The sequence below is a fragment of the Culex pipiens genome, chromosome 2, assembly GCF_016801865.2.
Source record: "Culex pipiens pallens isolate TS chromosome 2, TS_CPP_V2, whole genome shotgun sequence".
Taxonomy (NCBI): domain Eukaryota; kingdom Metazoa; phylum Arthropoda; class Insecta; order Diptera; family Culicidae; genus Culex; species Culex pipiens.
Window position 1 is genome coordinate 74807060 of NC_068938.1, and position 22124 is coordinate 74829183.

Below are 22124 nucleotides of genomic sequence, written 5' to 3' on the forward strand. Positions count from 1 at the left end.
CAGTTAACCTTGAGTCACATTTTGTATGTGCCTTAGCGGTACCTAACCAGCACAATTTAGGTCTCAAAGTGCATCAGCTGTATTTTTATACGTCCACCATAAATAAAACCCCGCTTGTCGGTGTGTTTGTATCTCTGCGCTGTTTTCCAATGGCACTGAGAGGTGTAGAGATAATTATCTACAAAAAGCCGCTGGCAATAGAGTTCGTGTCCTATGACATTGAAAGCAACGTGTGAAGTGAACAAAGCAAAAAGAGATCACTGCTTTGCACACGCTTTGTCGACTCGCTTCGGCGGAGGATTAGCTCTCCATTGAGGATTTGCTGGTTTGGTGAAACCATAAAAGTCAGGTACACAAAGGTGCATTAACCTTTACGAGCAAAAATGGGCCGAACCGATTTGACACCGTAGGTAATTATGGGGATGGAATGTTTAATCGTTTAGGAGAAATGCTTCTGGGATGAGTAAGTCATTGGCCTATCCTGTGACAATAAAATCGCTAGGTCGACATTTAAGGCAAACTCATATCAATAATAATTTGCATTCCAATACAAATGTTGTGTCCAATTCAAATGTTTGCATTTTTATTCTTTTTCATAACATAGAAACAACCACGTGGTATTTAAATGTGGATAGGAAAATTGCTTGACACGCATTTGCTAGGCCTTCAACGATATTTCGTAAGTCACGTTGTCACGATTCACAGATAAGTAGATAAATTTTAGATTTACCAAGTTGTACTAAAATTTAAGGAAAAGAAAAATAATTGATTGCTGTCATATTCACAATTTATGTTATAAGTAATCAGAAATAACCTTAAACGACACTCGATTCAGATATCACATGAAATCTCTATGTAATAATACAAATTATGATTTGTTTTTTTTTTTATGACACAAAATGATGTCTATCTAATTCATAAGTTAATTTTTTTGTTTAGAGGGAGTTCTATGCTAACTCTTTGGGCTTAATGAGCATGAAAATTGTGCAAATACAAAAAAACTGAATTGAGTACTGAGTGCTGCCGACATCTCAGTTTTAATTGTCTGAATGACAAAAAATACAAAATTTTAAAAAATAAAATATTTCTACATTTTCCAAAACATATTTCTTTTTTTTTCAAAAGATTCAAAAACCATAAAATTTTACATTTGAAAAATTTGGTGTGTATTAAAAAAATATCATTCCATAATTTTCTACACTTCAATGCCAAAAGACATGGAAAATGAAGTGTGTGTGTGTGTGTGTGTGCAACCAACCAAACGGGACCACGCGGTCGCTTCTTACAAATTGAGTTGTTTCCATGTATTTTTAGATCTTCATTCTATACATACAAATAACTCGCATAGGCATTTGGAAGGTGTTAGCTCTGCCGAGCTTTGGTGACCCATTTCTACGCTGGCTAGCCGAGCTGAGGGACCTCAGCTTTTATCGACAAGCCCCGCCCTGAAGAACGTTTGCACCAACCGGGTTCAAACGTTATTTAGAACTTCCGAACCCTCAAATGGACAAGGACCCAGCGCGTATATAGTTTGATAGTAACAGTATTCCTAATTCCAGGCGTCGTTCACCAAGCCGTGATGGCCTTGTGGTTAGCATTTTTGCTTACCAATCCAAAGGACGGAGGTTCGAACCCCGACTCGGGCGACTTTGATTTTTCGTTCATGTTCAGTGTTTCAAGATTAATATTTCCTATACTTTCTCGTTGGGAGCAGATGGGAATCGAACCCAGGAGACATGGAAAATGAAGTTTTCAAAAAATGAAGGAAACTATTTTTTTGCGGAACAAAAACTATTTACGGCAAATTGCATCGAAAATTCACTCAAACTTAAAATATTTATAAATCAACTCAAACATGTTTAAAAAAAATTAAAAGGTTTAACAGCCTTAAACAAATTTTTTTCCAATTTTATTTTCATGCAAAGACTTGTATCTCAGAAAATATTGCTTCAATCACCAACGTCTTTAAAATAATATTGCAGGAAATTTTCAAATTTTTACGAAAACAGCGTTATACGAATGGTGGAAAGTGGTAACTTAAAAAAAATAAAAAATGGCACATTTTGTCGAAATTTACCTAATTGTGACTAAAACAAGAAAACGGTATACTTTTTCAAAATATTTCATCGCTCTATACCATAGCTTAAAAACTGGATTTTTTCATTATTAAAAACATATCGAAAAATATTTTTTTCAAAAAGACATCTTTGCGCAATTTGATTTCATATGTTAAAAAGTTTAAAAAAGCTCGATGTTTTTTGGAATAAAATTACCAAAATAAATGTTAAAACCCTTCTACCGACGAATTACAAAATTTCGGGTAGTCTCACCAAAATTCAATAAACAACTTTCTAAATGATGAGCAATATCTTTTTTTCGAGATATTTTTTTAATTTTTATCAACTTTGTAAAGATCTTTTTGACTGATCTTTTTGATTTAACATCAAAAAGTGATACCAGATACTTCTATAATAAATAATTTTCCAACAAAAATCTAAACTCTGGAACCAGAGCGTGCTCCAATATGCACCAAAAAATGAAAAAAATTACAAACATGAGATTTTTTTGAAGAAAAAGTGTTGCGATTCCGCAAATGTAATAGAAATGATTACGAACGAATAAAGACTAACGTTTATTGATTACTCCTAATTATACAAATAGACACGCGATAGTTCGTCTTGCCGGCGCGAGTGCGGGAGTAGAGTGACGGCACAGATCGAGTGCATCCGGTTGGATGACAGATCGGCGACCGCTGTCACGATGACATCAGTCAGCTGGCAGTCGGGGCGAAATAGAGTCGCACCCCAACACCTCCCCTTTTAGTAGAGCTGGTACGGCTCGTAGCGGACCGGTGTAACCCGTGACCTCGACGAGCGGCGCAGCGGCACTTCAGGACCCGGTCTTGCCGGCCGTGGTCGTCGATTCGTGTTGGTTGTTCGAAAAAGCTCTCGCAAGAACTCTCGCTGTAGATCGCTCAATCCCTCAGGTTCAGCCGGCGGCGGCGGCGCTGCTTCGGTCGTAGTGGAATCTCCAGATGGTTTTAGACCCCAGGCGCCTAGCAGAATGTCAAGTGGGATGGTCTGCTCTGCTTGATCCGGTACTCCATCGCAGTCGTCATAGCGCGGCCGCAGCTGGTTGCTGTGTGAGCGGATGAGACGCTGTCGTTCGGGGAGCCACACATTATACATGACTCGTCCAACACATTCGATCACTTCTCCGGCGACCCAGCTCCAGTTGTTACCTTGGTGCACCTGAGCGTACACCTTGTCTCGCACCGCAAAGCTCTTCTCCTTCGCACCGTGCTTCGCGTTGAACTGTTGGTCCTGCTTGTTGTTGTTGTCCTTGGTGAACTTGCTTGGCGGGCGCAGCAGCTCCAAGGATGTGCGCATTGGTCGGCCAAGTAGGATCTCAGCAGGCGATTTCCCACCAGGTGCGTTCCGACACGGCGTTGATCTGTAGCAGTTGAGAAAGATGTCGAGAGCTTCGTCCAGATCTTCCCCTCCCGCCCGAATTTTCTTGACTGTCCTCTTGAAGGTGTCAACAAAACGTTCCGCCTGCCCGTTGCTTTGGGGGTGGAACGGTGCTGTTTTGAGGTGCATGATCCCGTTGGACTCGCAGAACTGCTCGAAGGTGTCGCTGGTTAGCTGCGGGCCGTTGTCGGTCACCATCACTTCCGGGTTCCCGAACCGAGCAAAAATTTTGCGGAGGATCGAAATGGTGGCAGCTGTTGTGGTGCGCTTGGTCGGAATGATCTCCGGCCATTTGGAGAAAGAGTCGACCACAAGCAGGAAGTAGGTGTCGTTGATGGGACCAGCAAAATCCGCATGTACCCTCTGCCACGGCTTTTCGGGGGTCGGCCACGACTGGAGCTTCGTTTTGGTGTCAGCTTTCGCAACCGACGCGCATTCCTGGCAGGCGCGTACAAGAGCGGAGATTTGGTCATCGATGTTGGGCCAGTAAACGAGAGTGCGCGCTAATGACCTCATCCGATCGATGCCTGGGTGCCCTCGGTGCAGTTGTTCGAGGACCTTCTTTTGCAGCTTCTTCGGGATTACAATCCGGTCACTGTACATCAGCACCTTCTGGGCCAAGTACAGCGAGTCACGACGCGCGAAGAACTGCTGGACCTCCGGTGTTCCGGAGAGGGATTTCGCGTCGCTGGGCCAGCCTTTGTCCACGAACTCCATGACTTTCTGCAGTGTCCGGTCCTGGCTAGTCTCGGCAGCTATCGTGTGGTACGAAACTGGCAGATGCTCAACGGACTGGCAGACGACATTGCAGATGACGGTTTCCACCTCGATCGACGCGATGACGTAGTCCTCGTCAGGCTTGATGTGGGAGTTGATTAAGCGTGAGAGGATGTCTGCATGTCCGAAGTGGTCAGTGGAGATGTGTTCGATCCGGAAATCGTACAGAAGCATCGTGAGGGCCCACCTCTGGAGGCGGTTGGCCGTGTACGGTGGGATTCCACGCTTTGAACCGAAAATCGCTAGCAGCGGTTTGTGGTCGGTCTGAAGAACGAAATGCCTCCCGTAGATCATCCGGTGGAACTTTGTGGCCGCGTACACCAGACCCAGGGCTTCTTTCTCGATCTGGCTGTAGCGGGACTCTGCTGGCGTGAGGCTTCGGGATGCGTGGTAGATGGCCTTCTCCGACCCGTCCGGGAACCGATGAGCGATGCGGGCGCCAATGCCCACATTCGACGCGTCTGCGGACACCACCATTTCCAAGCGAGGGTTGTAGTGCGTCAGCATGAGCGGTGATTGGAGGATTTCCTTGAACCGGTCGAAGGAACGCTGGCAAGCGTCGGACCACTGAAAGCTGGCACTTTCCTTGAGCAGCTCGTCCAGCGGCTGGCGAAGAGTACGCATCTCCCGAATGTATTTCCCGTAATAGTTGACGGCGCCCAGATACGACCGCAGAGTCGGGACGTCGTGAGGCGGTGGCATGTTGACGATGGCCTTCACCTTGTCCGGGTCTGGGCGGATGCCCTCCGTATCCAGCAGCTGGCCCAGGTACTTGACCTGGCGCATGAAGAATCTGCATTTCTCGAGCTTGACCGTGAACCCGTACTCCTTGAGCCGCTCCAGGACACGGTACAGATTCTCCTTGTGTTCCTCGGCGGTGCGACCACCGACCAGGATGTCGTCGAGATACGGAGCTGTACACGGAACACCACCCAGCATGGTGCCCATGATCTGCTGGAACGCGCCGGGGGCGCTCTTGACACCGGGGGAGAGCCGGTTGTAGCGGTAGAGTCCCAGGTGCGTGTTAATCGTGACGAGTTTTCTGCTTTCCTCGTCGACCTCGACCTGTAGATATGCATCTGACAGATCGATGTGGCTAAACATCGTGCAGCCCGACATCTGGTTGAAGATGTCCTCCGGGAGAGGAAGCGGGTAGTTGTTGGACTCGAGCGCGTTGTTCAAACCGGTTGAGTAGTCCGCACAGATGCGAACGGAACGATCGGGCTTGCGGACCACCACAATGGGAGCGGCCCAGTCCGAATAGCTGACCGGCGTGATGATGCCCAGATTCTCGAGTCGCTTCAACTCGTCCTCGACGACGGCCTCCATGTTGTACGACACCGGCCGCTTCGGCCGGAACACGGGCTGGACGTCTGGCTTGAGAACGAGGCGCACCTGCGTTTTGATGCACAGGCCCAGGCGATCGTTGAACACCTCGGGGAACTTGGTTTTCAGCTCGACCACTTGCTGATCCGGTGTTTGAGTTCCGACCAGCTTGCAGAACGACGAAAAGGGTACGTCCCAGAGCCCGAACTCGTCCATCAAGTCGGAGCCTAGAACGTTGAGGGAAAGGTCAGCGCTACAAACATAGCAATTGCTCTCCTTGTGCGTTCCGCCGATGGTGTAGGTTGCTCTGAACATCGCCTCGATGCCCAGTTTGTCCCCGGAAGCTGTCTGCACGTTGCAGTCCGGTGGAGACGTTGGAGGTGACCCGACATTGACCCAGTTCTGCCTGGAGATGATGGTGATGTCTGAGCCTGAGTCCAGCTGCAGGTCCACTGGAACTCCGTTGATCGCCGTCTCCACGTAGCGCCGGCTACGTTTTAGGTTCTTGACGGTGACTATCTTGGCTGCGTGGTTCTTGACGTGCTGCTGCTTTCCTTTGAACGGCTTCGATCTCGACTTCGACGCGAAACAGGAACAGTACCCCTCCTTATGGCCGGTGCGGCCACAGTCGCGGCACTTGTGGTCCTTGAACGAGCACTGGCTGTTGTAGTGCATCCCGCCGCAAGACCAGCATGGGGCGTTTGGCACGTCGGACTTTCCGCCAGTCCGCTCCTTCTTCCGGAACTTGCCGTGGGGAGAACTCGTTCGGACAGCCTGCGTGGAGGCGGTAGCGACTGTGGAGGTAGACTGGCCACCGATGAGCCCGGTGTCCTTTTTCAAATTGATGATGCTTTTACAGTCCTCCACTACCTTCTCCAGCGTGATGTCCGCCGTCTCGTTGATTTTCGAAAGCAAGCGCATCCGGATGTCCGCGTCCTTCGGAGACGTCAGCCCGCACACGAAAATAAGGCATTTGAACTGGTCTTCTTTGAGGTCCTTCAGCTTAAACTCGACACAAGCTCGGTTGACCTTGCAGGAGTAAGCGACGTAGTCCTCACCCTCTTCCTTGACCGTCTGTAGGCACTGGTACCGACGGTGAAACGGAGAAACCGGACTGCCAAAGATGGACTTGAGCTTGGCAACCGTGTCGTTGAATTTGAACTTTTTAGGAATCTCGGGCAGGATGAAGGATGTGTACCTCTCGTGTGCGGCGGGACTGAGCTTGCGCAGCAGCAGACGCACTTTTGCGTCGTCGTCCAGCTTGCATGCATCCTCCGTAAACAGATCTGCATACCGGGAAAACCAGGCCTCGAACGAGCTCCCCTTCTCCAGGTCGTACTCGAACTCGGTGATATTGCTCGCGAGGGAATCCAGTACGAGCTCGCTGCCTTGGTTTCCTCCTTGTTTCTCCATCTGCTCCGTAATCCGCTTCATAAGGTCCTGCTGGTTGGTGAGAATCTTCAGGATCGTCTCCTTGAAGTCCGGAGGCGGAGTTGGCGTCATGGCGAAACACGTGCACGGCGTACAGCGTACGGCACGGCACACGGTACTGTGTAGTCAGATTTCGCGAGAAAAACAAACAAGCCGGTCGTCACTCACGACCTCGTCGCCACTGTTGCGATTCCGCAAATGTAATAGAAATGATTACGAACGAATAAAGACTAACGTTTATTGATTACTCCTAATTATACAAATAGACACGCGATAGTTCGTCTTGCCGGCGCGAGTGCGGGAGTAGAGTGACGGCACAGATCGAGTGCATCCGGTTGGATGACAGATCGGCGACCGCTGTCACGATGACATCAGTCAGCTGGCAGTCGGGGCGAAATAGAGTCGCACCCCAACAAAAAGAGTGAAAACATAGTCAACTTGAACACGTTTTACCTGGCGAAAATCAGAATTGGTAAAATTAAATTTACAAAATATGGGTCATTCCATTCCAGATCAACTGGGTACTCTGTTGGACTCGACTTTCACCGATTTTGACCAAATTTGGAGGGAACATTCATCTATCGATAGTTCATAGAAATCCCAAGTTTGGTCCTGATTGGACCATTCCTCTTTTTTTGGCACCGCCCTCTTTTTAACGATTTTCGAAAAAAACTTTTTTTCTTTTAATCATAGCTTTGCAACTATTTGAGCAAAACACTTGCTACGGGTTTTATTTTATAGAAAATTGTCCAAGGAATTCGATAAAAATATCATTTAAGGGGTAAAATTTTATTTTTATCGAATTCCTTGGACAATTATAAAATATAAAATATATTTTAACGTTTTAAGTATTAAATTTCTGTTTTGACCAATTCCCTATATATTTTTTTTATTTTAACACCATCGTGTTTCCCGGACAATTTTACTTGATAATCAATAGATACCTCAAACTAAGATGAACTTTTGGCAAGATACAGCGATTTTACTGAAAAAAAGTTTGATTTTGCGCAGCACTCGGAAGTTATGATTAGAAAATAGTCAAAAAAGAGGGCGGTGCCAAAAATAGAGGGATGGTCAGATCAGCACCAAACTTGGGATTTCTGCTAACTATCGATAGATGAACGTTCCCTCCAAGTTTGGTTCAAATCGGTGAATGTCGAGTCCAAAGGTGTACCCAGTTGTCCTGGAATGACCCATATGTATTTTGGGATGTCAAATTTTTATATTGAGTTTCAGATTTCAGCACTAAGTGAAAAAATGGCTGATGTTTCACCAGTGTACTTTTTTTTCTAAACAGTCCTAATTAGTTCCTGTAACTTCGCCGAAGAAAACTAATCCGATCAGGTCCTTAAGATACCGTCAGTGGGGGTGACTATGGGTCAAAAAACGATACACCTCTCGTTATTACTTAATAACAAAAACAATTTAAATAACATCGAAAATCTTCCAACGTAGATTTGTACTTAAATAGTTTACTAACATTTTCCCAAAATATGGTGGATTTTGATGAACACTACCTTAAATGCCAATAGTTTGAAAATTGACCCAATCTCACCCCTTAGAGGGGGTGACATTGGGTCAAATGAAACTAAAATGATACTCAAATACAACGATATGGTAAAAACAAGTCATCCAACAGTGTTTCTTGTTCGAAGGAATCGTATTGACATGCTACAATGTTTGAAGTGGAGATTTTCAAACATTTGGGTAGTTTTTGAGCAATCCCAACAAAAATTTTAGAAAAATGATTTTTCAAGAGGTCATTTTTGGCCAAAAACGTACCTTAACTTTAGACAGCTGTCAAAATAACAGGATTTGCTCTAGGAACGAGATTTTTTCAGTGAAGTCATCTTAAGATGGACCCTACACAACCCTTTTAACAGAATTCAGTTTAATTGGGTACTAAAGCCCTATGTAAATTTTAATGTACAACGGTAAAAAACACGATTGAAAACCATTTCTGATCACTTTTTTTCATTTTAATGCAAAATAAATTATTGGCAAGACAACATTTTTTCGATGGATCAACTATGGTCCCCTTGGAACGAGCTGTCAAGTAGGACTTTTTCTGTCAAGAAGGGCCGTGAAGTTTATTTTTGAAAATGGAATGAAAAATTCATTTTAAATCCTTTGCTTTATCATTGTAAACAATAATATCACAAATCTAAGCTTAATTTTAGGACCCAATTGAGAAGAATCTGAGAAATGGTGAAATCCGTAAAAAATCACTTTGACCCAATCTCACCCCCAGACCCAATGTCACCCCCACTGACGGTACAGGATTTATATATTTACACGTACTTTTTTGCAAGGCCAGAACGTCAAATTCAATAATAAATTGCAGAAAAAAAAACACTTTTCTCATTTCTTGAATTTTGAACCCGAGCAGACGGAAATAACGTGGGAATAACATTTTTTGTTATTTGAAAATACTAGGCCAATAACATTTCATGTTATTTATAACAATATTTGTTATTCGCCGTTATGATTTTTTTGTTATTGGATTGTTTTTGTAATAACAGACTAATAATTTGTTTAGTTAATCTTCGAACAAATCTTTGTTATTATTTTTTGTTATTTTAACAACTAATCCGATCATCCCAATAACAATTGGAGTTATTCTTCCATAACAAAAAATGTTATTCCCAAGTTGTTTTGACTTTCAACCAATATCAGATCAATAGCAAATTTTGTTATGATAACATAAACTGTTATTAAGCTCTAATGCAAAAATGGATTTTACAAGAATATTCCATAACATTTTTTGTTATTTTAACAGTATTTGTTATTGAAATGGCATGAATTTTGTTATTACCGTCTGCCCGGGAAGTTTAATTTATTTTTTTTCAATAGAAGCTTGAGCTTATTCATCATTTTAATCTGATGGTCTCTGAACATTAGGGCACCATGCAGTCATATTGAACGAAACAAATAGCTGCTCGAAAATGGCCACACCACCAAGTCCGGCGAAAACTTCCCAAAACGCCTGCCCAAAGCCAGGCAGTGTGTGGCCATCAAAAAGAAAACGCACGTTTTCAAAAATCCATACGGCTTCGGACACCTGCAAAGTTGCCAAAAGAAACTCCACCACCGGCAAGCCTATTAGCGGCTGAGAAGCATATTAAAAATTCCATCACGTTCAAGTTCGAATATTTTCGCGGCGCGCACATGTTTCAAAAATGATGTGATTCATTCTCGATTACGCCGCCGTTTGGTTCAATAAAACGTTTTGTTTTGCTAAATGAAAGTTGTGTTGGCTGTCTGTCATCTAAACGAAAGGGGGGGGAAAATGCAAAAATCATGAAAACTTTCTACCATGTAGAGTTGTTGAGAGATGCATATCGCAATGATCGCAATACAAGGCGGGGAGGAAGAGGGGCAAATATGGTGTAAAACATTTAATTTATATGTTATTAAAGATAATACACGCGCGCTCTTTGTCAGTGTCGGTTGTGAAAGCTTTTGTTTTTCGAGAAATGTGTATCACATGTATGAAACAGAGAGACAGAGAGACTGAACCGGGGCTAGATAATCCAATTATGCAATTTGGGCACTTTTATTTCTTTAGCCGGTGCTGCAGCGCTGGCCGCTATTACTGTAATTTAACAATTGGCAAAAATAATTGCGAAATTTGCCACATTAGATGAAATCTGGGGCACCTATAGAAAGTGCAAAAACAGTAACTGCAGATGGTTTAGATCTTTAATACAAAAACAAATAGACACTGGAATTACTAGAAATCATGTTTTACAATCAATACTGTAAAAAATATGGAAAATTCATGCTGTTTTACATTTGCTCAAACTAATGCAACTAACGTTATGTCAAATTAAATAAGAATGCAAAAATAATATTTCAAATGAAATGTAAGGATTCGGTAAATAGATATCACAATAAAGAAAGTAAAAAAAAGAAACAAATGAGATTGAATTAAAAGCTATCAATTTAACTAAATGCAAGTTTCCGTAGCTGTAATAAAACTGGGATCATGCAGATCTCCCTAAAAACACCTTTTTGGACAATTAATTTTATAAACATTAAAACGTTTCATGGAAATGTGGTTTGCAAAAGATTTTGATTTTGTAATATTTTGAATAAATTTAGATTGTTTTCCTTTTCGAATTTTGGATCCCAAGATTTTTCTTTAAATCTTTTCTTAAATATAAGTATATTTTTTTTTTCAAATTCATTATTTTTTGTGGAAATGGTGGTATGTTCTAATAAAAATGCATTTGAAAGTATTACAAAGTTTTTTAATGAACATATCTTTGGACTTGACTTTTTCTAAATATCATGTAAATAACTTAATAACATTTTGTTTAAGTTCAAGATTCCAGATCCTACATTCTGTATTGCTTAAGTTTTTCAATTTGTAGATAAATCATATCCCATCCCGTGAAGTGCTTTCAAAAACTCATTATTTTCAAAAAAAAAAAATATTTGCATAATATAGGAAACATGTTTTAAATTTTTATCATTCTCTTTTAAATTAAAAATTACGCCTTAAAGCATTTTAAAGAAATCTTTTAAATTTAAATTACAATTAGACCACTGCAAATATTTTTCAAAGTTTATGTCGCCCCCCTCCCCTTCAATAAGTCCAAAAAATCAGGGGGCAAAAAAATGTTTATTCTAAAAACTTTGAAGAAAAAAGAAGTCAAATCAACCTGAAACAATCTAAAACGCATTTTTTTAGTATTGACTATCATTTTTAGCATGTTTGGGCTGGATTAAAAATATTTTGATTTTTTTTAATGAAATTCCAATGTACAGCACCGCCAAAACTTTTTTAAAATAAATTTTCGTCAATACTTAGGTATTTTGGAAACTAATGATTACAAAACAACTGCATTTTTAAACACTTTTACCATTCAAATGTTGAAACCATGGCTCGTAAATTATTTTTTTTTGTCAGAGTCGAGAGACATAATTTTTTTTTGAAACACATTTCGCTTGAAATTTAAAATCATAATCTTTAATTTTTACTACCTCAATCAACCTTAGCCTATTCCAGTGGTTCTCAACCTTTATTGATCCATTCCCCCCTTGGCTGAATTTCAGGAACATCATTCCCCCCCAACTAATGGGTATCATTGCACAAATGTCATAAATTTGGTATTAATGTTTGCAGAAACATAACATTGGTATTAATTTTTCACAACATTTCATTTTTTCTTCACTCGCAACAATTTACACATACTTGCAGCATTTTTAAAATGCATTTTCATTATCTGATCATATTTAATGGAATGCAAAAGCTCCCGAAAAATCTTTTTATAAATGTTCCTGTTTGTTGCAATATTATAAACACTAACAGTTTAAGTTTTTATCAATCACAGACAGAAATCATCACTGATATTTTATTTAAAGAAAAAGACAAAACCGACTTCATATAATTTTTACAAAAACTAATATTTGATGCTCGATTATTTTTCAAAGTAATGGAATTTTGCCCAAAACGATGCAAAAACCCAGGAATTGATTTGAATAATGTTCAAAAAAAAAAAACGAATCAACGCAAAACTTCACAAATATATTTTATAAAAAGCTTCCCAGTTGAAAAAAAACTAAACTTAACAAAACCAAAGCAAAATTGACATAAAATAAAAATATTTTCAAAACATTCTCATTTTGAAAGGAAATGAAATTTAGCTTGAATTTATTTAAAAAAAAATATTAGTAAAGCTAATTTTTGAAATTTATAACAAAATATGCTCATGTTTAAAATAATGTTATTATTTATAAAATTATTTATGAAATTCCATTCTTAAAAAATTGCTCATGTTTGAGAGAATGCAAATTTAAAAAAAATGATGGTATTATTCAGAGCAATTTCAAGGAGTAAACTTTTTTGAATTTTAGGTTTTGTTAGCTATATTTTTTAAACACCTGCAAAGATAAAATAAAATAAAAATTGCTGTTGTATTTTATCACACATTTTTTTTCAAAGATTTATATTTTTTACAAATACGCATTGGATTTCTATTACATCGTCATTCCCCCCCAAGAACGGCCAAATTCCCCCCAGGGGGGAATTCCTCACCGGTTGAGAAACACTGGTCTATTCCATTATCAGTTTGAAAAAAAAAACATATAAAAGAAAATTAATTTTCTTTGACATTTTTTGTTATTAAATAAATAAGGCCATTTGTGCCGCACAGGTCAGTGGAGCATTTCCATTTGAGCAGTTTTTGCTTTTTTCTATAATGTTTTCTTTATGGGAGAACTGTCATATCTACCACTCGAATCGGGTACTCCGCATACAATACCGGCACAGTCCAGACTCGATTATCTGAAGGCCTCGGGATAATTTCACCTCGGGTAATCGAATCAGGATTTTTATATTTTTATTTTTGTTAACTGATTTTTGTTTGTCGAGCTTATGTACGACCCCATAATCCTACTTACTTACATGCTTCTGGGACTGATAAGCCGAGAACTAAATTTGAGAATTGATCCACCAGTCGATAGCACTCTTTTGTTACCCCAAAACTACTTTAAAGTGATTTAGAACTCTTGGATCCAAGATGGCGGCTAAAATGGCGATGATGAGTTATACAAAAAAATGCATTTTGTAATTTAATAGGAAATCAATTATTAAAATTTCCTTGAAAATTTCACTAAAATGGGGTTGCTGAATCGAAAATTCCATACAATCCTTCAAATAATCGAAATTCGGATAATCGAGTTTGGACTTTACAATTAAAATCTGTTGCAGTGACAATTTCCATACTGTGTTCAAAGGTAACGCATTTCTGTTTGTTTTATTCTATAAATGTGTGATTTATTCTATAAAAAATATAAATTTAGGCCATTGTAAATATGTTTGAAAGTTTATGTCGCACATTTTTTACTTGTTGCCTTTCTTACTAAAGAAAGGTATAAGTTTTACTTTATGTCTGAACGTCATATTCATCTTCGTAAATATAATTTGTATTTTTTATTGAAATTTCAAGCATTAGGTTCTACATGTGAGTGAAAAAAGTGTTTAAAAATACATGGAAGACTAGTCCAATTGTTTTTCAATCAATAGTTTGAAAAAAATCTATTATTCAGAACAATGCATTGATTTTCTGTTGATTAGACTTCTATTCTCAAATCGACCCAAAACCTTTTTTTTAAATATATATTTTATAATGGCTTTTTTGTTAAAAAAGACATCATTTTAGTAATCATCTAAATTTTCGCAAACATATTTTTAAGCCTAACTTCTGAAGTACTTCTTTAAAGTTTTCAAAAAGGACTAATAGAACCCCAAGATGAATCATGTTGCCGAAAATCCGAAGATTTACATTTCTTGCATTTTTATATTCTATCTTCAATAAAAGAATTGAAGTGTGTTTTGAAGATTTGAATAATTTTTGATGATTAAAATAGATTACATCACGTGTCATTAATGATTAGGGGATGCATCCCTATCAGCGACACATCCCATGATTTAAAAAAAAAAACAAAAACAACCAGCTGAAGCAACAACCCTAGCGCTCATCAAGTCTCACTGATGAAACAAAACCAATTTTCCACGTCGTTCAAGCGTCCACGTTTGCAAAAAGCAAAAAAAATATCTGAAGCAATCCATCTGCTCAAGCAATCACGGCTCAATGGCTTTCCATGCGGCTAGTTTAGCTAAAACCGTAAAGTACACTTACTTACCGGCATACTCCGGTGAAAATAAAGGGGTTTTCCAATTAGCTGACGGTTGCACTTTAGCTTGTGTCGACGACCACTTTTGAGTTCGGTTCACCTGCTTTGTTGGCCAAATAACACACTTCTCAAAGTAGGCCCTTATCACCTCTTGCTCACACTATCAGTCTTATCGACAAACACCTTGTCAGCTGTGGAATTCACCCCGAGTGTGTGTGTTATTTCTGTTTTGTTCCGATGTTTTTTGCTCTTTTATCACACAATTTCCTTTTTTTTTTGTTCAATTAATCACAAAGCTTGACACGCAATCACAGTTCTTTTTTTAATTCACAACTTCCAAATGACCTTAGCGTGCGACGACTATCAAAACGGTCTACCGCCCTTAATTCAGTTCTATTTCCAGCCCCAAACAGAGGCTGCCAATAACCCAAGGTTTCCGCTGACGAAGTTTTCCGGCCGAGCTTTTACGAGAAAAACTTTTAGTGGCGGTGTGGCGCTACGATGTTTGATTGACGCCGCGGCGGAACAGACTGAACTCTGCGAGGTTTTCGCGATATTCAACAACAAAACCGCGACAACGACGGCGAACTGCCACTGACTGACTGCTGTTTTGCACCCGGGATTGCTTGCCCGAGCATGCCGGGAGGCCGCGGACATGCCACGCCGATGGCCACGCGGTGTGCGCGCGCGAGGTTTACAGTGGTGGCCACGTGGTGATTTGCATTTTTAATAAACTTCTTTATTTTATAGAATAACATTATTTTTAGAGTAGATTTTTTTTCAGTTATGATTGGACAATAATTTAAAAATGTGCTTGGAAAAAAATTTCTGAGAAAATCACTCCGTTGAAACTGATTTAGGAAATTTAAAACTTAATATTTATTCATTTGTCTTTAACTGTGTGTCTTTGAGTCCTGTGGTTGTGTAGTTTGTCCAAAAAGAACTCCATACTATGAAAAAATATGAAAAATGGAAAAAATAATGGATTTCCTGATCGATAAAAATATATAAAATAGGTAGAACTGATAAAGGTAAAAATACAAATAATTAAATAATTTTTTATTCTGAACTATCATTTTGCAAATGAATGCAATTGTTAAATTATATTTCATGCTTTTTTTAATTCATGAACCAGAGGTGGGCAAAAAAGGAGCGAGTCACTCAAAAGAGCTCGTTTACTAAAAAAAACGAACGAACCATGGGTCACAAAAAAAGCCGCGATTCTTTTTGAAACTCCGGTTTTTTGAAAGAACCATTCCAAGATGGATAGATTTTGTTTAACTTTGTGTCTTTTTTATGATCAAAAATATAATCAATTGACTTTCCAAGTAAGTAGTAAAAAATGTGTTATTGAGGATTAAACATGTAATTTTAAATATTGTCAAATTTGTGCAAATTGCTCCATAGTGAACTTTTTGAAAAAAATTAGGAAAAAAACAGGTTTAAGCAAGGTTTAAGAGGAGCTATATTGAGAGCTAAACCAACATATTTCGTTGGGTATTTTATTGCAACTTTGTTATCAATATACCTTGAAAGACTCTTAACAGCATTTTGACAATATTTGAACACTTAAAAGTTTTCAAAAGCATGTTATGTTATGATTTTCTCAACTAAATAAAAAAAAAACTTTCATTGTATAACTGATCGTTACGATACATCAAATTACAACCCGAATACAAACTTGAGCATTTGGAAATACTTAACTTGGAAAATTTCACCAAAAAAATACTAAATAGCCCATGTTTGCGCATGCAAAAGGTTCAGATTGTAGATTTGTATCAGATCAGTTAGATCTAGTACTACAGAATAATTCTAAGCATCTCCAAATGAGTTCTTGGCATTGTTATAGAATTTCCCGCTAGAACTACCAGCTTTGGTCACAAGAATCTTCTCTAGAAGTGGCCATTGCTCCGCGAGACACAGTAGAGAACAGATCAGACAGAACAGAACCGTCCTGTTCTGTAATACAGCTCAAGATGTAGAAAGTTACAGTTTTCTTGTCTAATTACCGTCCAGTACAGTTCAATAAACCGACAGAAACCAAGAGCAATAAAGTTTTGATTACAAATTACTGTGCACTATCTAACTCGCGAGTTTCAGTTCTGTCCAGATACGATTATGCCACGACCCAAGCAACAGACGCTCTTATGTGCATTAACAGCCCATGAGATCTTGAAAAAAAAAATCAAAATTTATTACTCTTTCCGATTAAACATTTGCACTTCGAGACATTATTCATGAAATCAAAATATAACTAACTTACTCCACTTATGTGGTTGGAGCCTCCCTCACTTATTACCAACAATGGCTGATATGATGGAATTGTACAAAAATTTCATCTATTTTTAAAATCCGGAATAAAAAAATACATAAATATCACTTAAGTGGCCATACCTCGAGACAGGGTTGCCAGATCATCAATGTTTTGAACTTGTTGGAAAGATCTTCTGATAACCTAACCAACGATGGGTTGGATGGTGGATTCGGACATAGTTTACATACGTTTAAGTGAGATCCGGCATCCAAAAAGTACATCAATATCACTTAAGTGGACATATCTCGAGACAGGGCAGCCAGATCTTCAATGTTTTAAACTCGTTGGAAAGGTCTTCTGATAACCTAACCAACGATGGGTTGGATGGTGGATCCGGACATAGTTTACATACATTTAAGTGAGATCCGGCTTCAAAAAAGTACATAAATGTCACTTAAGTGGCCATATCTCGAGACAGGGTTGCCAGATCTTCAATGTTTTGGACTCGTTGGAAAGGTCTTTTGATAACCTAACCAACGATGAGTCGGATGGTGGATCCGGACATAGTTTACATACATTTAAGTGAGATCCGGCTTCCAAAAAGTACATCAATATCACTTAAGTGGGCATATCTCGAGACAGTGTTGCCAGATATTCAATGTTTTAAACTCGTTGGAAAGGTCTCTTGATAACCTAACCTACGGTGGGTCGGATGATGGACCCGGACTTAGTTAACATACATTTAAGTGAGATCCGGATATATGTGAAAACACATTTTTATACATAACTTTTGAACTACTTATCGAAACTTCAATCTGTATAAAACTCGATCTATGGGACCCTAAACCAAGTCGAATGCAACAGGTTCGGGTCAAATCGGTTCAGCCAGTGCCGAGAAACATGAGCTAGTTTGTTGGTCACATACATACATACACACACACATACACACATACACACAGACATTTGTTCAGTTTTCGATTCTGAGTCGATATGTATACATGAAGGTGGGTCTACGACGTTTTTATACAAACAACATTATTAGAGCAGGATTATAGCCTTACCTCAGTGAGGAAGGCAAAAAGTGTTCACACAATATTTTCTCAAAATGTAATATCATAATTTCTAGAGTTTTTTTTTTAAAAGGTCCTACACCCAAAGTTAAAGAACGAGGGGATAGTCCTCACGAAAAGAAACGTGAGGAAAGTGCTATTTTGCGAGAGTATAGTCCTCTCGCGTGTTCATTCGTTCATTGGAACTGTTCATCCTATTGAGTGGCTTATATGGACAAATGACCGCCACTTAGTCACCGAACCGGTTCTTTTTTTTGATGGATGAACTTTTTTTGAAGATGAACCCATGAGTAAAGTACTCTCGGTAATTTTGGGATTATCCTCTCAGTCCGCACACAGTACCATTTTACTACCGAATCGTGCTCTTTATCCTCTCGTATGCCGATGTCCAGTTCTGGGTGTATAAACATATGAAAAACAATAGTTTATAGGTCCTTCTAACAAAAAATCTAGGTTTGTTTAATTTTATTAGAAATACACGAAATTTCAAAAAAATCAAATTATTCGCTCTACAGCATTACCTTGGCGTTCTCGATTGCGAGATTTCTACTCGAAACTAGGTGTCCGAAGGTTTGGTTGTTGAGGCAACTGCAAACTTCTTTTTACACCTTAGCTTCCATCCACCCCGGGATTCAAACTGACGACCTTTGGATTGTTAGTCCAACTGCCTACCAGCGACTTCACCGAGGCAGGACCCAGGGAGACGATTCCTACACCTGGACTGAGCTATCGACCTAACCCTTTAGGTTAGACCGGGGCCAACATTTACTTCCCCATCCGACGGAAGGCGTGGTCAGACAAATCTCGTCTCGAAAAATGCCACCGGGACCGTCTGGGATCAAACCCAAGCTGACTAGGTGAGAGGCAACCATGCTTACCCCTACACCACGGTTCCCGGCACACGAAATTTCATAAAATTAAAAACAACTTCTATCAAAACCTCGATCAAAACCCAATATTTATGTTTGGATGGGGAAAGCAATCCAAGTATTAGAACGTTATTGTTCGAGTAGAAATCTCGAAATAGAGACCGCTAAGACCTATGGATTTCACCAACTTTGTGAAAAAGAGCTGTACAAAAAAGCCGCTCCTATAAATGATCGAGCGAAAATGAGCGGCTCCCAAAAAAGAGCGGTTTTGACAACCTCTAACATGAAAAAATGAAGTTGTTGAAAATTTGTTGAAAATTATATGTATAATAGGGTGTTCTAAAAGACAGAAGTTGCGGAAACCTTCGGGCTCACCAGTGAATGACCAAGAAGATTTTTTTTCCAAATATTTATTTAAACTACACCCAACTGGCAGTCGCATGATTGTGATGCATGGCGGCATGAAAGTATATCAGAATCTGCATGAAATCTGTCCTCATGCATTTTTTGCGATATAGGGGTATGACATTTTTGCCCGTTACCCACAATTATCGACATTACCGACGGCAGATTGATTGTATTGCAGAAAAAAAAAACCTTAACAGAACGAGGATTGAATCATCAACTTCTAGGATGCTGATCCGACACGCTACCACCGCGCCATGGACGCTTGATGAATGGTGAGGGACAGAGCGCGAACATAATGTTCTCTCTAGATTGTTGCTCGGGGACGCGCCAGCATTCTATGTGTTGGTGAGAACTGCAGATCGCTGACGTGTTTACACGCGGGCAAAAATGATCTATGGGCTTGCTGCAAAAAATGTAATAAAATATAACATATATTTTTCGTTTGGGTGTACTTTTAAAAGAATAATATCAACTTTTGTTTTTCTGTTAGTAAGATGTTTGTCATAAAAAAGGAAGCTTTTATTCAAGCAATAGTGACAAAACGGCCTCTAGCAAAGATTCCTGGAGTCAGTTATCAATGTTACAACCTTTCAGAAATGTGTTAAAACATCAATGAGCAAAAAAAAATACACCAAAACTGAAAAGTCGAATGAAATTTTCACACACACTTATTTTAGAAATTGTCAGAGAAGTTTTGTTAAAGGAAATTTGATGACATGAAGACGTCAAAACGAAGGGTAAAATTATACGAGAATGGAGCACTTCCATTCGAGCAGTTTTGCTTTTTTCTACAATGTATTTCTTATGGAACGAACTGTCAAAAACTGCTCGACTGCAGGTGCTCCATTGTGAAATTCATTGAAATCCAACCGAGTTAATCAGGGGGTAGCGAAGAAGACGCCATCTTGGAAGTTCAGAAAACAAACACTGACAATCAGTATTATACATATTACTCTGGTTACACGAAGTGTGTTATCCTGGTTGAACTCAAAAGTCCCATGCAAATGTGTAAAAGCAAACTGGAAAATGTGTAATGCCGATTCTGATACGGGCGCACTGTTTTGTCGACCAAAAGAAAAAAAGCAAAAAAGGTAAACAGAAAAATCACTTTTTTCGATATGAATTTTCAACCAATATTGGGATGGAATCTACAAGAACATGATAGAATTTGCCATCAGCAACACAATTCACGTGTTTTTCAGGAATTTATCGTTTAAATTGCGGAAAATTTGAAAATCAAATCATCTATTGCTTTTGTTGTGGGCTCTCATTTGACAACCGTGCTAATGTCGACTGTTGTCAGTTTGCTTTGGTCGGAATAGGGTTGCCACCCCCCCCGGAGTTAATGGAGCACTTCCATTCGAGCAGTTTATGCTTTTTTCTACAATGTATTTCTTATGGAGCGAACTGTCAAAAACTGCTCGACTGCGGGTGCTCCATTATAAACTTATATGATTGATGTTTTGAAGAAACCAAAGAGAAATTCAAGCTCAATTAAATTAACCCATCTTTATGTTAAACAACAACAACTAACAATTTTGGGGTAATCATAATGATATGCAATTTTAAAAAATCTTTTTTTTTAGTCAACTACATTTAGTTTCAATTTAATCATATAATTTTGCCCACTACTGTACACGTGCACACCGCACCGAGGGGAGCTTCCAAAGCTGCGGTTCGTTCTCCTATACATTTTTGCTTATATTTTGTGTGTTTTTACCAACAGCAACAAAAACAGCATTGTTGTTGTTGTATGATGCGATTACTTTAATTAAGCCGCACAAGCACAAGCTGAACGAAACAGAAGTGAATGAAACACACAGAATAAATAAACCGCTGAACTGTGGCACATGACTAGCTAGAACTTACTTGAAATTCTTATTTGGAAACGGTGTTGAAAAAAATGTATATGAGGTAGAATTTTAATGAAGATTTTCATGATAGCGTTTAGAACATATACAAACTCAAAGTTTTTCCACGGACGAACGGACATGACACGGCGTTTCAAAAAGTGAAGCAGGTTTTCTTTTACTTCTTCTTGGCAAAACCCTGCGCAAGGGAGATCGCTTATGTCAAAATCTTCGCGCCACGTGGTTTAAAACGTAAATAAAGCCAGCTGATAATGCACCCTCATGGGCAATTTTTGAAATGGTCGTATGAAAATACCATTTCTATCAACTTTTCGTCAATTTTAGTATCCATGATAAATTACATATAATCATAAAGACAAACTTAATGCAAAAAAACTGTTTCTAGCGCCATACTAATGCTAAATGTTTTAATTAATTATTGCATAAGACATTTTGAGAAATCAGGCGTAATCGCGCGATGTTACTTCGACAACTTGAATGTAGATGGCGCAAGTGATAATTTGTTCCTGGTGTCATGTACGTTCGTCTGTGGTTTTTCTATTGTTAAAACTTTTGTTGTAGACTGGATTTAATTGTGTTTATTCTGAATCAATGAATTGAACATTTGGAGGTTTGAATAAAGACTTTAAAATGTTTGAAAAAAAAAAAGAAAAACAAGAAGAATAGATTATAGTACAACTAAAGTTGCTCTAAAAGATCTCCTGAGCAAGGAAAAATTCATCAAACTAAGAAAAGTGGTTAACCAGCAATGTTGCAACCGTCCAAGACCTTCTGGTTGTAATGCTGCTGACCATACCGCACTCATAATCACAGTTCGCCACCACGAGGTCGCCGGTTATGTCTTCGCAATCTACTTCTGTAGATCGGCTCCCGCGCGTAATGTGCTTATCTCTCGCGTGCGCTTCACGCGTATAGAAATTCCGTGGCCAGTCTGGAAAACACATCAAAATCTGTTTTTCACATGCGCATCGAAATTAATTCGCCTCTGGGTCATCATCGGCAGC

General features: G+C 39.3%; 2 protein-coding genes across 3 annotated transcripts in view; both read right to left on the reverse strand.

Moving 5' to 3' along the window:
- LOC120421104 (protein quick-to-court) overlaps window positions 1-15258 on the reverse strand; it is a 70350-nt gene extending 55092 nt beyond the window's left edge. Inside the window, exon 1 of one of the 2 annotated variants that reach the window (XM_052707745.1) lies at window positions 14658-15258. The gene's annotated coding sequence lies outside the window, so the exon portion shown is untranslated. The remainder of the gene's footprint in view (window positions 1-14657) is intronic. The other variant, XM_052707744.1, reaches the window with a different exon arrangement.
- On the reverse strand, window positions 2598-7443 carry LOC120421112 (uncharacterized protein K02A2.6-like). Its single transcript, XM_039584271.2, has one exon. The coding sequence runs from the start codon at window positions 7074-7076 to the stop codon at window positions 2820-2822; it is 4257 nt and encodes a 1418-aa protein (XP_039440205.1). The 5' UTR covers window positions 7077-7443; the 3' UTR covers window positions 2598-2819.
- Window positions 15259-22124: the final 6866 nt, after the last annotated feature.